General features: G+C 44.4%; 1 protein-coding gene across 2 annotated transcripts in view; it reads left to right on the top strand.

The window, feature by feature from the left end:
* The window catches only part of MERTK (MER proto-oncogene, tyrosine kinase), an 88,368-nt gene that overhangs the window by 64,231 nt on the left and 8,399 nt on the right, over positions 1-15,738 (top strand). For both annotated transcript variants that reach the window (XM_084829087.1, XM_084829085.1), the window contains exons 13-16: positions 352-432; positions 3,370-3,462; positions 4,437-4,555; positions 8,024-8,133. In XM_084829087.1, coding sequence (XP_084685213.1) covers positions 352-432; positions 3,370-3,462; positions 4,437-4,555; positions 8,024-8,133 — 403 coding nt within the window. The remainder of the gene's footprint in view (positions 1-351; positions 433-3,369; positions 3,463-4,436; positions 4,556-8,023; positions 8,134-15,738) is intronic.

Below are 15,738 nucleotides of genomic sequence, written 5' to 3'. Positions count from 1 at the left end.
CCTTTTCGGCCGTTCCATGCTGCTCTTAAGAGCGCAGAGCCGGGAACAAACCACACCACCTATGAAGCGGCACGCGAGAGGGGCGCGGAGTTGGTTTTCTGGGAACCACTCTTGGAGCACTGGCTCTGCACTCAGTTGCCAAAAAATGAAAAATCCTATGGCTGTCTAGACGCTGTCTAGCGGCCGTAGGATTGCGCCGTTAAAGACTAGCTATTTCAAAGTTCTTAAAAAATCTTCCAACAGGCATGATACCATAACCTCTTTTCAACATGAAACTGCTAACTGAATCTCATGGTTGTAATGCCAGGGATAGAAACAAATGCAGATTCCTTCCTTCCTTCCTTCCTTCAGGGGAGTTTGGATCCGTCATGGAAGGAAATCTCAGCCATCCTGATGGAACTATTCAGAAAGTGGCTGTGAAAACGATGAAGTGTAAGTATCAGCAGACCTTGACAGGTCTAGATTTGTTTGTTTGGAGAAGCATTCAGAGGCATTCCAGGTATGTAGGTAGGTAACCAGACAATGCTGTGTAACTTCTCTAGAAAGAATAATAGAAGACCCCTTTTGGATGAGGAATCCAGCAAGTACATGGAGAGAAAGAAGGTCCACTTTTCTACGTATGTCATCAGCAATGTGCATAAAAAGACAGATCTCTGTCCTGTGCTTCCAAATTTAAAATCTGACACGGGGAAAGTAACAGAACAGCCTTCCTCAACCTGGTGCCCACCAGATGTGCTGGACTCCAACTCCCATCACCCCCAGCCAGGAGGCTGGGGTGGTTGGGACTTGTAGTCCAACACATCTGGAGGACTCCAGAGTGGGCAAGGATGTATAAAAGGGAGAGGAAGAGGGTGGAGATGAAAGTAAACAGGAAGAACATACATTCAGTTTAGTTCTAAATATTTAGGCATAGAATGTATAGAAGAACTTTTAATCAGAAGTGATTGAGGAGTCATTTTTGCTGCAGGAAATTTGTTTCCTCTGTGTGTGTGTTTTAACACTCTGAAAACTGCTCTGACAAGATTGGGTGGGTTTGTGATTGACAAGGGATGCAGCCAATCAATGCTGGGCACAGGCCTGCTTTGAGAAGGGAGGAGGAGATTGGGTTGCCCATTACACATGAGCAAAATAGAGGATACCAATTTGCATAATATTTGCATATGGTAATTTTTAGGTATAGAAGCAACTTTGGAAATAATTACTGAAATTTAAACAGAAATACAGTATCTCTCACCATAGTGGGATAGACTGTGAACAGGTGACCTGGGTGCCTAGCTGCTCAGTCTTGCTGTCCAGGTGCTAATAGTTGATGGGCAACTTGAAGGCCCCTCTTCTCCTTTCGTATGGTTCTTTATCTTTAAACTGGACTTGAACTGCACAGCCCTTCCGATAGAGGACTTTTTCAAATAGAGGACTGTTCCCTGACAGAACTTCAAATAGAGGACTATCCTCTGTAAATTAGGACACATGGCCACTCCAGGAGGAGATAACTTTGTGACGGATACAAGAGCCAGCTCATCAGCACTGTGTAAACCATCTTCTGCTCAATCCGGAAAAACCCATTCCCACTAGGCTCGGTCTGGGGAGAAGATGTGTTGCAACTGGTGTGCGTATGTTTCCACAGTGGGCTCACCACTGAAATTATGTACTTCTAGACCAAAGATGAGCAACCTCCAGCAGTCAGGGGCCACATTGCACCCTGGACCCGACCAGGGGCTGCACCCCTGTCCCCTACCATGGCCAAGGGGAAATAGTCTGGTTTTAAAATCTAATATGTGGTTTGGCGCTGAAATTCGGTGGCAGGAAAAAGGGACTATTTTGCTTTAAAACAGCCCATTTTTGTCCCCGCTGTACCACCAATTTGGGCAGAAAATCATACTTTTGGCTTTAAGAGCAGGCTATTTTTCCTGGCTGCCACCAAATTTTGGTGGCAAATGTGGCAGCGGCGGGCTGCAAAACAGGCCTGGGGTGGGGGGGCGTATACAGCCTATGGGCCCCATGTGGTGTTCTAGACACAAGGGACGAGGTCGAAGTTTCTCCTTTACTTTTAAGTAGACCAACTCTAGTTAGGGGATTAGAAATCATAGTATTCGTCTTTGTCATGGAAAGCTTAGAGGAAATACCAGTCAGGAAGCTAGACAAGAACTGTATTGGGCGTTCCCACTTGAGGCTTTTATGGCGCCATCGCCTTGCCTCATTCACAGAATTTTATAGGCAGTCCAGATGATGCCTTCTGTTCATGACAGACACACCCCCATGTTTTCCCACTGCTTCTTCCATCTTTTGCCTTAATGCAGAAAATCTGTTAAGGAGAAAATAATAGAACAGCTGTACAATGCTTTCTGACTACTGGCACTAAGACTTCTCCCTCTGGAAGCACCTGTTATCTCTCTTAAACAAGAACAGAACAGCAACACAAAACTCCTAACTCCATCCAGATGGGCGGCTAATAAATCTAAGAAATAAATACATAAATACATAACTAAGTCCAGTGCCACCTAGTGCCGACACTATATAATGGCACTATACACACTGTCTTGTATTAGAACTTCATTGAAAATGGCAGTTGTTTTCATGAGGTCATATATGGAAAACAGAATTAGATAATGAAATAATTCCATCGTGAAATTATCACATGTTCTTTCATGCAGCCTTCCCCAACCTGGTGTCCTCCAGATGTTTTGGGCTACAATTCCCAGCATTCCTGACCATTGGCCATGCTGGCTGGCTCTGATGGGAGTTGAAGTCCAAAATATCTGGAGGGCACCAGGTTGGGGAAGGCTGCTATAATGCATCCTATCCTGTAGCCCTGCAGTTCCAAGGATAGAGCTTTGGACTTCAGAGATCTGGATCCAAATCTGCATTTTAGCCATGGAGTGAAAGGGTGGCCTCAGCTCAGCGTTTCTCAACCTGGTGCTCTCCAGAAGAGTTGGACTATAACTTCTATCATCCCCAGCCTACATGTGGCCATTTGGATGGCACCAGATTGGGGAAGGCTGCCTCATTTCATAATTCCAACTGAACCTAAAAGCTGGCTTTGAAACATTCAGCCAAAATATCTAGTTGTCCTACTTAAAAAATGTTGTGGGGGTAACAACTCTGGTTTTGATAGACTGCATGCTTGCCTCCTGACCTTTGTATTAACTGAAAGGGAGGTGGGCGGAATATACTGTACTTCTCTAAATTTCCATCAAACTGACCTTCCTATAAATCTAGCCCCCAGGAACAGCCTGTTCTTTTCATAGCTATGCAGAACATGTTAATGCTTCCTTTGTACAGATAAGGAAATGGAAGCCAAAAGGATGTGTTACATTAAAAAAATGGAATATTAACTTCCTTAACAAGACTTTTTTTTTACTATGTTTACAGTGGACAGCTTTTCCCAACGAGAAATTGAAGAGTTCCTTAGGGAAGCTGCATGCATGAAAGATTTTGATCACCCACATGTCATCAAACTTCTTGGTGAGTCAACCAGCAAGTAGCAAGTTGTTGGGTACAAGATTAAATCCAGCCTTCCCCAACCTGGTGCCCTCCAGATACGTTGGACTGCGACTCCCAGCCTCCCTGGTCAGCATGGCCATGATGAGCATTGTAGTCTAATACATCTGGAGGGCACTAGGTGGGGAAAGGCTGACTTATGGAAGTTGCCATCATAAGATGGGGTGATAGCCAAGAGGATTAGACAAGTTCATGAATGGTAGGTCTATAACAGGGGTGTAGAACCTCAGGCCTGGGGGCCAAATCCAGCCTGCCTGGGGTCTCAGTCAGGCCCTGCAGTGTTCCTCAGATGGCTACACCCCTTTCCCCAATCACTGATCATTTGTTGGTTTCTCATTTTTTGTGCAATTTTCTCACATTCTAAATGATTGACATTCCTCTCCTAAGGCGCTAGGTGCTTTAAGCTAAAATATGCTGGTATTTTTGGTCCTGCCCCTTTTGCCTTTGGCCCACACCCACTGGAATGCGGCCCCCAAGAGCTCCTCCAAATTAAATTCAGCCCTTGAGTTGAAAGAGGTTCAACACCCCTGATCTATAAACTGCTGTTATCTGCAATAGCTAAATAGAGTGACCATAGTCAGAGGCAGTTTACCACTGAATGCCACTTGCTGGGTGGGCATAATTGAAGGGAGGGCTGTTCCATTCTTGAAATCATCTGGTGGTCCACTGTGTAAAGCAGGATGATGGAGTAGATGAACCCTTGGTCTTTTGTAGTAAGACTCGTGCATTCCTACAACATAGATTTTTTATCATGAGTGTGTATCTGTGTGTGGACCTTGCTTTGCCCTCCTCTTAGTAGCCGCTTTGGTGGGGGCTCCTGAAGAAGGACTACTGAAGATGGTTTTTATAATATCCTGCTGGACCAATTCCTCATTCATGATTTCAGGCACACTTTACTGAATGAAAGGGCTGTGCTGATTTATTTTAATCTTTCCCAGGTGTGTGTATAGAACCAAGTTCTCAGCAGGTTCCAAAGCCCATGGTGATTCTCCCATTCATGAAATATGGAGATTTGCATAGCTTCCTCCTTCGCTCAAGGCTTGGAATGGGCCCACAGGTAATGAACATCTTAGCAGAAAATTGCAGCAGAATAGAAGGTTGGGAGGCCAGATAGGAAAGAGATAATAGAGGCTTGTATTGATGTTATGAAATGCTGTGTCATTTCAACTGGAATGTGTCCAGAGGATGGTGACAAAGATGGTGAATAGCTTGGAGACCAAGTCCTATGAGGAAAGGTTGAAGGATGTTTAGTCTGGAGAAGAAATTATTAAGAGGCGATAGGACAGCCATCTTCCAATATTTGTCACATAGTTGATGGAGCAAATGTGTTTTCTGTTGCCCCAGAAGGCAGGGCCTGAATGAACCGGTTCAAACTACAAGAAGGGGTTTTTTGACTAAACATCGGGAAGAATGTCCCAGTGGTGCAAACTGTTTGACAGTGGAGCAGACTCCCACAGAAGGTGCTGGACTCTCCCTCATTAGAGTTTTTTAAACAGAAGCTGGATGGTCGTCTATAAGGGATGCTGTAGCAGTGTAGTTCCTGCTTTGGAAGGAGGTTGGACTAGATTAACTTTGCAATCCCTTCCCACTCTATGATTCTATGATATCTTTCTCAAAGCAGAGAACAAAATCTTGCTTCATTCTCCTAAGAAGCTTGGGAGTCTCTATCCAGCAACATTACCCAGTGTGGCAAAACATATAGAAACCAGACCTGAATCCTGCTGTGTCATCATTTCTCCCTCCGCAGTTACAGTAAAGCCCTCTTTGGCAAACACCTGAAGAGGGCCAAAGAAGAGTTGTGATCTAGAATTGTAAGCAAATAAGGATGAGAGTGAGGATCAGTCTGCTTTGTCACTTGGTTTGGAACAGCTCTGACTGCATTCTGCGTGTGCTTCTGCCACATTGCCATTTCTTGACCTTTGAGTTTTCATTGTGTCACATTGTCAGTAAGTTATAAAGGCCACAATCCTTCTGCTCAACAAGCTAGACGGAAGGGAACATGGTAACACCAAAAAGCCTGTTGATGTTAATGTCTGGTTAACAAGCTATATGACAGCTTTCTGGATAACTGAACAGCCCGTGGTCCTATTTGTTGGTGATATACATGGATAGACTGTCATTCCGCCATTAGAACAGTAAATAAAAGCTTTAATTGTTCTGGAAACAGCACCCTGGAAGAGATGGTTTTCCCACATTTTATGGTGTAAGCAGCTTTGGTTATTTTGATAATTCCTCTCACAAAGGAGCATTTTAGGACAGCACATTGAAGAGTCTTTCAGTGACAAGGACATCATCACATTTGTTGATGACGTTCCCTTGTGTGATAAGATAGAATTGCTTAATTTTATTCCCCATATTTATTTCACTAAAGAAAATGAAAAAAACAACCCTGCTATAAACAAATGATTATTTTGTTGAATGGCTATAAACAATGAAGTCGTTCATGGCTCAGCATATGAATCTACTTGAACTGCAAATGAGTGGAAAATTAAATGATGTCTTTGCGTGTAATTGGGAACCATCAAAGACAGCCTTATTCTGCCAGCCATTGAGGAGGGATGGAAATTGGATGGCATTTCTCCCACTTTTAAATGTAGTGAGATGCATTCATTGTATCATTCGCTAGAGCCTATCTGTGAGGGGCCAAGTATTTGGTGTAGTATCTGTATGGAGCTGGCTCAGGAAGAGATTTTCTGTTTCACAGGAAATCCCCAAAGATCTCAAAATATATTTTGTTTTCAACTCACCAGCTACTGGGTAGGTTCATAGGAGAGGAACTGAGAAACTACAACTGTTCCCATTTCCCATAAATAAGTAGTTTCAGCTTTTAAAAAACCGACTCTAATTAGTCTAGGCATGATCTTCTTTCAGATTTTTTAATGAACATTTAATCCAAAATGAAGCACCTTGTAATATTGCAAATACCTTGTAATCTTTAGTCCTTGTCTTTACTTCAGTGGTAATGGTGAATTCATTCCACCCTGTTGGAAATTGTACTTTTGTTGCTGCAGCTAGTCTTGATTGTATGTAGCTGGATTTGATTAATTTTATTGTTTTATTTAGTATTTACATACATTGCCCTAAGAGTTGTGGCTATAGGCCAACTCATGCATTGAATGAGTAAATTAAATAAATAAATGAATGAATGAATGAATGAATGAATGAATGTTTGTATAGTATCTGGCTGGATATTTAGTGTTTTTAGCCAAGTCCCTCCTCAATATTCTTCTGGAGGGGCTACACATACATTAATGCCATTTATGCAATAGCATATTTCTGTACTCTGAATTAAACCTAAATAGCTACACCATCACTGCCCTGTCTGCCCACTCAGACCAGTTAATGCATTCAGCAGGACCTAGTGGCAAAGGACTGTACCACTTCAGTAAGGAATCACCATACTTGAAGATTTCCCCATCTAAAAGCATCCCTGTATGTCAACAACTAACATGTCAGAGAGAAAGGCTCAGCCTATCCTTCTTTCTGTGTCTGTGTGCAGGGAGATTTTTTTCCCATAGGGACGCATTCATTCATTGTACCCTCCACTGGCAGCCTGAAGTAGTACTGTCCAAGAAAAGATTGATTAATTTGTTCCTACCTTTATACGTTAATTTCCTGCCAATGAGCTCAAGGCGGTTTACAATCTAAAATAATGGCTTATAGCTAATACACATGATACAAAAGGGGAAAGGGAAGAAGAAAAGGAAAATAAACAAGTGCAGGTACCAACTCTTCCATAGTACTATATGATGGCCTGCGGAGGGCTGAACTACACAGTTAAAATTGGCCCAGACTATGTGGGCAATGACTCCATAGAGGCAGGAAAGTAGTCAGTTCAGGTTCCAGTTCATTCGTCTCCCTGAAGGCATGCATGCAACGGACATAACTTGCAACATGGATTAGAATTCCCCAAGCACTCTTGTATGCATTGAAAGTGTGGGGCACACCCACCTTTTTGCTATTCTTTGGTGAGTACAAATAATAAAGTGCAATAATGCATATCTAATCTGGCTGGCCACTATTTCTTAGCCTAACCTATCTCAGGGAGTTGTGTTGGGCTCCTTGGAGGAAGAATGGGATAAAAATTGTAATAAAATTAATAAATGAGTAATCTTGAAAATGGCCTTAAGGGAAAATTTATGCCTGCCTTTCCCAACCTGGTGCCCTCCAGATGTTTTTGGACTACAACTCCCATCATTCCCAGGCGACCAGCCCATTGGCCATGCTGGCTGGGGATGATGGGGTTGTAGTTCAACACATCTGGAAGGCACCAGGTTGGGGAAAGGTTGGCTTATGTAAATGGAAAGTACTGAGGCGATTGCAAGAATGTTCTTTGCTCCGTATAGAATTGTTGGGGAAAATGTGTTTTGGTTGCTGTTTTAAATCAATGTACAGTTTTCTAACCAGGCCCATTTGCAACAGCTTTAAAACAAATGTGTTACTTTCATGTAGTATCATTATGTATTATGATTATTTATTAATAATATGATAAATTCAGGACAGTTTTTGTCTCATTCCTTCCCAGTATGTACCACTGCAGACTTTATTGAAGTTTATGGTCCATATTGCTCTTGGAATGGAGTACCTCAGTAACAGACATTTCCTCCATAGAGACTTGGCTGCCCGAAACTGCATGTGAGTTCCTATGAAGTTCCTTCTTTTACTCTGAATAGAATAGTCTGGCTTCATCTTAATTCTGTGTTTGTAACTCTAGAAGAGAGAATAGTGTGTGTGTGTGTGTGTGTGTGTGTGTGTGACAGAAACAGAGACAGAGAGAATCTTGCCCAGAGTTTGTAACCATGAACAGAACAAAGATCGAGTGAAAGCTATTTTTCTAATCCTTCATTTCAAAATTGGTGAACATTGTTTTGAGGAGCGGATACACGCATTCAAAATCATTGTGTGATATAGCCCTGTTGGGACTGTACTGCCTCAAACGGTATGTGAAGGATTTCCTATTTGAATATTCCTTCTGGGGCAAAAAGGTTCCCTGCACTTAGAAAACGAAAACATTAGGAAGAAATACTTGAGCCCAGTATTCTCCCTGATAGGGTAGTTTTCTAGAGGCTGACTTTGTAGGTTTCCCAAAGGCAGCTGGTTGTCCACTGTGTGAACAGAATGCTGTAGGAGATGGACCTTTGGACTGATCCAGCAAGGCTCTTCTTAGAGCTCATGACCTAGATGTTCAGTTGCAGAACCCAGATCTGAGAACCTAAGTTCTCAGGTTTCAAACAGGTGAAAAGCGCTGGCAAGGGTTGGTTTATGTTTCAGAGTGGGGAAGGCTTCTTAGCCCTTAGCATTCCTCTCTTCCAGCTTCTTTTCTCGAGGCAACTGCAAACAAATGTTTGGAAAATTGACTTCAGGAAAATAGCTGGGGAAATAGGAGTGAAGGCCCAAAAGGATGGTGGGATCCCTGGCTTGACAATAGTACATGTGAAAAGGATGTCAGGATTGTAGTTGATCACAAGCTGAACATGAGCCAGCAGTATGATAAGGCTGGGGCTGGACCAAGACATTCTGCTGCCTGAAGCAAAGGACAAGATGGCAGCTGCTTGCGTTCCATGTACAAAAGTCAACTGGATCTTGAACCTTCCTTCAACACTGGCAATACGCCAACATCTTCCACCGCACCTGAAGGCAGCAGAGTGGCTTAGCTTCTAGGCTGGTAGAGGGCCATCCATGGTCAGTAAACTGAAGCAAAGGCCATTTGTTGTTTACTGAGCTGCCCTAATTTCTGCCCTCTCCAGCTTCACTGCTTCCCTTCCCCTGCGCCATGCTCTGCAGTCTGTAGTTTCTGATGATCCCCCTCCATGGGTTGAACAGGAGAGGAAAAGCCAACACTGACAATGCAATATGGCTATGAGAGCAAGCAATGCACTACTACTCTCCATTGGTAGAGGCATTCAGAGCACCATCTGGTCCAGTTTTATTGCATGAGTTTCAGTTACTGAGGCCTGAGGATGTGCACAAGGTGCTTGGCCAAGTCCGATCGACCACTTGTATGCTTGACCCTTGCCCTTCATGGCTTATTAAATCAAACAAGGAGGGAGTGTCCGGCTGGGTCCAGGAGGTTGTAAATTCCTCCTTGAGAGAGGGAGTGGTGCCTGCTGCTTTAAAAAAGGCGGTAATTAGACCACTCCTGAAAAAGCCTAAACTGGACCCAGAGGATGTTAACAATTATAGGCCAGTGGCCAACATCCCCTTCCTGGGCAAGGTGCTTGAGCGAGTGGTTGTAGGACAGCTCCAGGCACTGTTGAATGAAACGGATTATCTAGATCCATTTCAATCGGGCTTCAGGCCTGGTTTTGGAACGGAAACTGCCTTGGTCGCCCTGTGGGAGGACCTCTGCCGGGAGAAGGACAGGGGGAGTGCGACCCTGTTGATTCTTCCGGACCTCTCAGCGGCTTTCGATACCATCGACCATGGTATCCTTCTGGATAGGTTGTCTGGGTTGGGAGTTGGAGGCACTGCATTACAGTGGTTCCGCTCCTACTTGGATGGCTGATTCCAGAAGGTGGTGCTGGGGGATTATTGCTCTGTGCCATGGCAATTGTGCCATGGGGTTCCACAGGGCTCTATTCTATCCCCCATGCTGTTTAACATCTACATGAAATCGCTGGGGGAGGTTATCCGGAGGTGTGGGCTGAGGTGCCATCCATATGCGGATGACACCCAGCTCTACCTCTCTTTCTCATCAAATCCAGGTGAGGTAGTGGCTGTTCTGAATCAGTGCCTGGGCACGGTAATGGACTGGATGAAGGTCAATAAACTGAAACTCAATCCAGACAAGACGGAGGTACTGTTAGTGGGTGGTTCGTCTGCCCGGCTAGGTGATATTCAACTTGTTCTGGAGGGGGTTGCACTCCCCCTAAAGGATCAGGTTCGTAGTTTGGGGGTGCTCTTGGATCCAGAACTGTCACTTGAGGCACAGGTGAACTCAGTGGCACGGAGCACTTTTTATCAGCTTAGGCTGGTATACCAACTACGCCCTTATCTGGACAGAGATAGCCTAGCTACAGTGATCCATGCTCTGATAACTTCTCGTCTGGATTACTGCAATGTGTTCTACATGGGGCTGCCTTTGAAAATGGTCCGGAAACTTCAGCTGGTCCAAAATAAGGCAGCAAGATTGTTAACAGGGACTGGCCTGCGAGCTCATATTACGCCAGTACTTTTCCAGCTGCACTGGCTGCTAGTCCATTTCCGGGCCCGATTCAAAGTGCTGGTATTAACATTTAAAGCCCTTAACGGCTTGGGGCCAGGTTATCTGAAGGATCGCCTCCTCCCATATGTGCCTGCCCGGACCTTAAGATCATCATCAGCGGCCCTCCTCCGTGAGCCCCTGCCAAAGGAAGTGAGGCGGGTGGCTACTAGGAGGAGGGCTTTTTCTGCTGTGGCACCCCAGCTCTGGAATGAGCTTCCTAGCGAGGTTCGCCTGGCACCTACATTGTATTCCTTTCGGCGCCAGGTGAAGACCTTTTTATTCTCCCAGGCATTTTAGCATTTTAGCTTTCTGAACTTTTAGCTTTGCTGTTTTAAATCTGTATTTTAAACTCCTGCACTGCTGCTAGGTTTTATTGTGGTTGCATTGTTATATTGTGGCTTTAATGTTCTGTATATTTTAAATTGTTTTATTGTGTGCTGTTTGGTTTTAATTTTTGTGAACCGCCCAGAGATCTTTGGCTATTGGGTGGTATAGAAATGAAATGAAATGAAATGAAATGAATAAATAAATAAATAAAAACATGCACATGAAAACCCTGACATTAGCTTCTTTGAGGGAGCTTTCCTTCCAGTGTAAATAGCGCTGTGGAGGGCAAGGGCCATTTTCATTAGAGATTGTAGCAGGGTTACATTCCTCTTCCCCATTCAGCTCCCTCATGATAGCTAATACCATTTTTTTAATGTGCACTTTAAAAACAGTTTGCTGTTGTTTATTCAGTCAGTCGCTTCCGACTCTTCGTGACTTCATGGACCAGCCCACGCCAGAGCTTCCTGTTGGCCGTCGCCACCCCCAGCTCCCCCAAGGTCGAGCCCATCACCTCCAGAATATCATCCATCCACCTTGCCCTTGGTTGGCCCCTCTTCCTTTTGCCTTCCACTTTCCCTAGCATCAGCATCTTCTCCAGGGTATCCTGTCTTCTCATGATGTAGCCAAAGTACTTCAGTTTTGCCTTTAATATCATTCCCTCAAGTGAGCTGTCTGGCTTTATTTCCTGGAGTATGGACTGGTTTGATCTTCTTGCAGTCCAAGGCACTCTCAGAATTTTCCTCCAGCACCACAGTTCAAAAGCATCTATCTTCCTTTGCTCAGCCTTCCTTATGGTCTAGCTCTCACAGCCATAGGTTACTACAGGGAATACCATTGCTTTAACTATGTGGACCTTTGTTGTCAGTGTGATGTCTCTGCTCTTCACTATTTTATCAAGATTGGTCATTGCTGTCCTCCCAAGAAGTAAACGTCTTCTGATTTCCTGGCTGCAGTCAGCATCTGCAGCCAGCGTCTGCAGTAATCTTTGTGCCTAGAAAGACAAAGTCTGTCAGTGCCTCCACGTTTTCTCCCTCTATTTGCCAGTTATCAATCAAGCTGGTTGCCATAATCTTGGTTTTTTTGAGGTTTAACTGCAACCCAGCTTTTGCACTTTCTTCTTTCACCTTCATCATGAGGTTCCTCAGCTCCTCCTCGCTTTCAGCCATCGAAGTGGTATCATGTGCATATCTGAGATTGTTAATGTTTCTTCCAGTGATTTTAACTCCAGCCTTGGCTTCATCAAGCCCAGCACGTCGCATGATGTGTTCTGCATACAGGTTGAATAGGTAGGGTGAGAGTATACAACCCTGCCATTCTCCTTTCCCAATCTTAAACCAGTCCGTTGTTCCATGGTCTGTTCTTACCGTTGCTACTTGGTCGTTATACAGATTCCTCAGGAGGCAAACAAGATGGCTTGGTATCCCCATCCCACCAAGAACTTGCCACAATTTGTGATGATCCACACAGTCAAAGGCTTTAGAATAGTCAATAAAACAGAAATAGATGTTTTTCTGAAACTCCCTGGCTTTCTCCATTATCCAGTGGATATTGGCAATTTGGTCTCTAGTTCCTCTGTCTTTTCTAAACCCAGCTTGTACATCTGGCAATTCTCGTTCCATGAATTGCTGGAGTCTACCTTGCAAGATCTTGAGCATTACCTTACTGGCATGTGAAATAAGTGCCACTGTTTGATAGTTTGAACATTCTTTAGTGCTTCCCTTTTTTGGTATGGGGATATAGGTTGATTTTTTCCAATCTGTGGGCCATTCTTGTGTTTTCCAAATTTGCTGGCATATGGCATGCATCACCTTGACAGCATCATCTTGCACGATTTTAAACGGTTCAGCTGGGATACCGTCATCTCCTGCTGCCTTGTTATTAGCAATGCTTCTTAAGGCCCATTCAACCTCACTCTTCAGGATGTCTGGCTCTAGGTCACTGACCACACCGTCAAATCTATCGCCGATATTATTATCCTTCCTATACAGATCTTCCATATATTTTTGCCACCTTTTCTTGATCTCTTCTGCTTCTGTTAGGTCCTTGCCATCTTTGTTTTTGATCATACCCATTTTTGCCTGGAATTTACCTCCGATGTTTCTAATTTTCTGGAAGAGGTCTCTTGTCCTTCCTATTCTATTATCTTCTTCCGCTTCTGCGCATTGCTTTTTTAAAAATAAGTAACATGCATTTAATGCAGAGGGAGAGATGGGACAGTAGGGCCTACTCTATTGGCTTGGCTGAGAGAGCAGCTGCCATTTGGTTCTTTCCCTCCCTGAACATATTTCTGTTCAAGCTGGTCATTCATAAGAACAACCATGTAACTTTTAGAGGTGGTGCCTGAGTTTGCTGATTTTCCTCTACCCTCTCCATCCCCTTTTCCTTCTTTGTAATTTCTTTTAGATTGTAAGCCTGCCAGCAAGGACAACTTTGTTTATTATTGATCTTATATAAGCCACTCTAGGAGCCTTTGGGGCTGAAGAATGAGGTAGTAATACTTCAAGGAAATAACACGTTTAGGATAACTGATAACTGAACTCGAAGGCAACTGCCTATCCAATGCAGGGCAAGAGAAGCGCGGAGGGGATCATCCCCTCTGCTCTTCAGCTGCCCTGCATTTGCAGCTAGACAGCTAGTTTCGGCTGTCTAGCTGCGGAAAGGCGGAGCAGGGTAAGCGGCTGCCAGACGACACATTGGATGTGTCATACCGGCATTTCCACCTTCCCCACCCTGGAATGCCCCCAGGAACACCCCATTTTGGCTGCTCCGCAGTCCTCTTCCAAGTGCAGAGCATGGGACTGTTCTGCGCTGCCTATGAGGCAGCGCGGGAGGGGAGGAAGGTCAGTTCTGGTCGGATCCCAGAAACCGACATATCCTATGGCCATCTAGCCGCTGACTAGCAGCCATAGGATTGCTCCCTCCATATCATATCTAGACTGGCCCTTAATGTAGGGATGTCAGAGAAATCCGCAACACATTCAAACGAGTTTGGATTTCTATGAATCCGACCCATGGATTCTGCAGCAGACTAGCTTTTCCTGAGTCATGCGGATTCCGCAGACTTGCAGACCAGTTCCTTACTTTCCGGAACTCTATGCCAATTTGGTTGCCCAAAAATAGAGGGGGAAAAATAACAACTACCTATCAAAAATGCACATTCTCCCCGCCATAGAATAAAGTGTGAAAATGCAGAAGGGTTTTGTTTGTGGTATTGTGGTTTTTTCACTTTTTCCACTTTGGGGGAGATTTGCACAAATATACATTAATAAATGCGCATTTGCGCACTTATGGAAGTGCACATTAGCGCTAATGCAAATTAGTGCAAGTAGAATGAAATTGTGGTAAAAAAAAATCTGATTCTGTCAATGAACGATGATGGAACAAAAAAGTCCTAACAATCTGTGAAACACAAATGAAATGGATTTAACAAAATCTGTACATCCCTACCTTAATGTGCCAGAATATGGAGCAGTTCTTGTTGTTGTTGTTCAGTCGTTCAGTCGTGTCCGACTCCTCGTGACCCCATGGACCATAGCACGCCAGGCCTTCCTGTCCTGCGCTCTCTCCCGGAGCGTGCTCAAGTTCATATTCATTGCATCGGTGATGCTATCTAGCCATCTCATCCTCTGCCGTCCCCTTCTCCTTTTGCCTTCAGTGTTTCCCAGCATCAGGGTCTTTTCCAGGGAGTTTTCTCTTCGCATTAGGTGGCCAAAATATTGGAGCTTCAGCTTCATTATCTGTCCTTCCAATGAGCACTCAGGGTTGATTTCCTTTAGGATGGACTGATTTGACCTCCTTGCAGTCCAGGGCACTCGTAAGAGTCTTCTCCAGCACCACAGTTCGAAAGCATCAATTCTTCGGCGCTCAGCCTTCCTTATAGTCCAGCTCTCACAGCCATACATTACTACTGGGAAAACCATAGCTTTGATTAGACGGACCTTTGTCGGCAAGGTGATGTCTCTGCTTCTTACTATGCTGTCTAGGTTGGCCATAGCTTTCCTCCCAAGGAGCAAGCGTCTTTTAATTTCATGGCTACAGTCACCGTCTGCGGTGATCTTGGAACCCAAGAAAGTAAAATCTGTCACTGCTTCCATTCTTCCCCTTCTATATGCCAGGAAGTGATGGGGCCAGATGCCATGATCTTCGTTTTTTTAATGTTGAGTTTCAAACCAGCTTTTGCACTCTCCTCTTTCACCCTCAACAAGAGGCTCTTTAGATCCTCTTCGCTTTCTGCCATTAGGGTGGTATCGTCTGCATATCGGAGGTTGTTGATAATTCTCCCAGCAATCTTAATTCCGACCTCTGATTCATCCAACCCGGCATTTCTCATGATGTACTCTGCATATAAGTTAAATAAGCAAGGTGACAATATGCAGCCTTGTCGTACTCCTTTCCCAATTTGGAACCACTCGGTTGTTCCATGTCTGGTTCTTACTGTTGCTTCTTGACCCTCATACAGGTTTCTCAGGAGACAGGTAAGGTGGTCTGGTACTCCCATCACTTTAAGAATTTGCCACAGTTTGTTGTGATCCACACAATCAAAGGCTTTAGCGTAGTCAATGAAGCAGAAATAGACGTTTTTCTGGAATTCTCTTGCTTTCTCCATGATGCAGCGAATGTTGGCGATTTGATCTCTAGTTCCTCTGCCTCTTCGAAACCCAGCTTGTACTTCCGGTAGTTCTCGGTTCGCATACTGCTGAAGCCTAGCT

This window comes from Heloderma suspectum, chromosome 1, assembly GCF_057233095.1.
Source record: "Heloderma suspectum isolate Gila_16-S chromosome 1, 16-S_ref, whole genome shotgun sequence".
Taxonomy (NCBI): Eukaryota; Metazoa; Chordata; class Lepidosauria; order Squamata; family Helodermatidae; genus Heloderma; species Heloderma suspectum.
The sequence above is the reverse complement of the archived record's forward strand: the minus strand, read 5'-3'. Positions and strand labels throughout refer to the sequence as shown.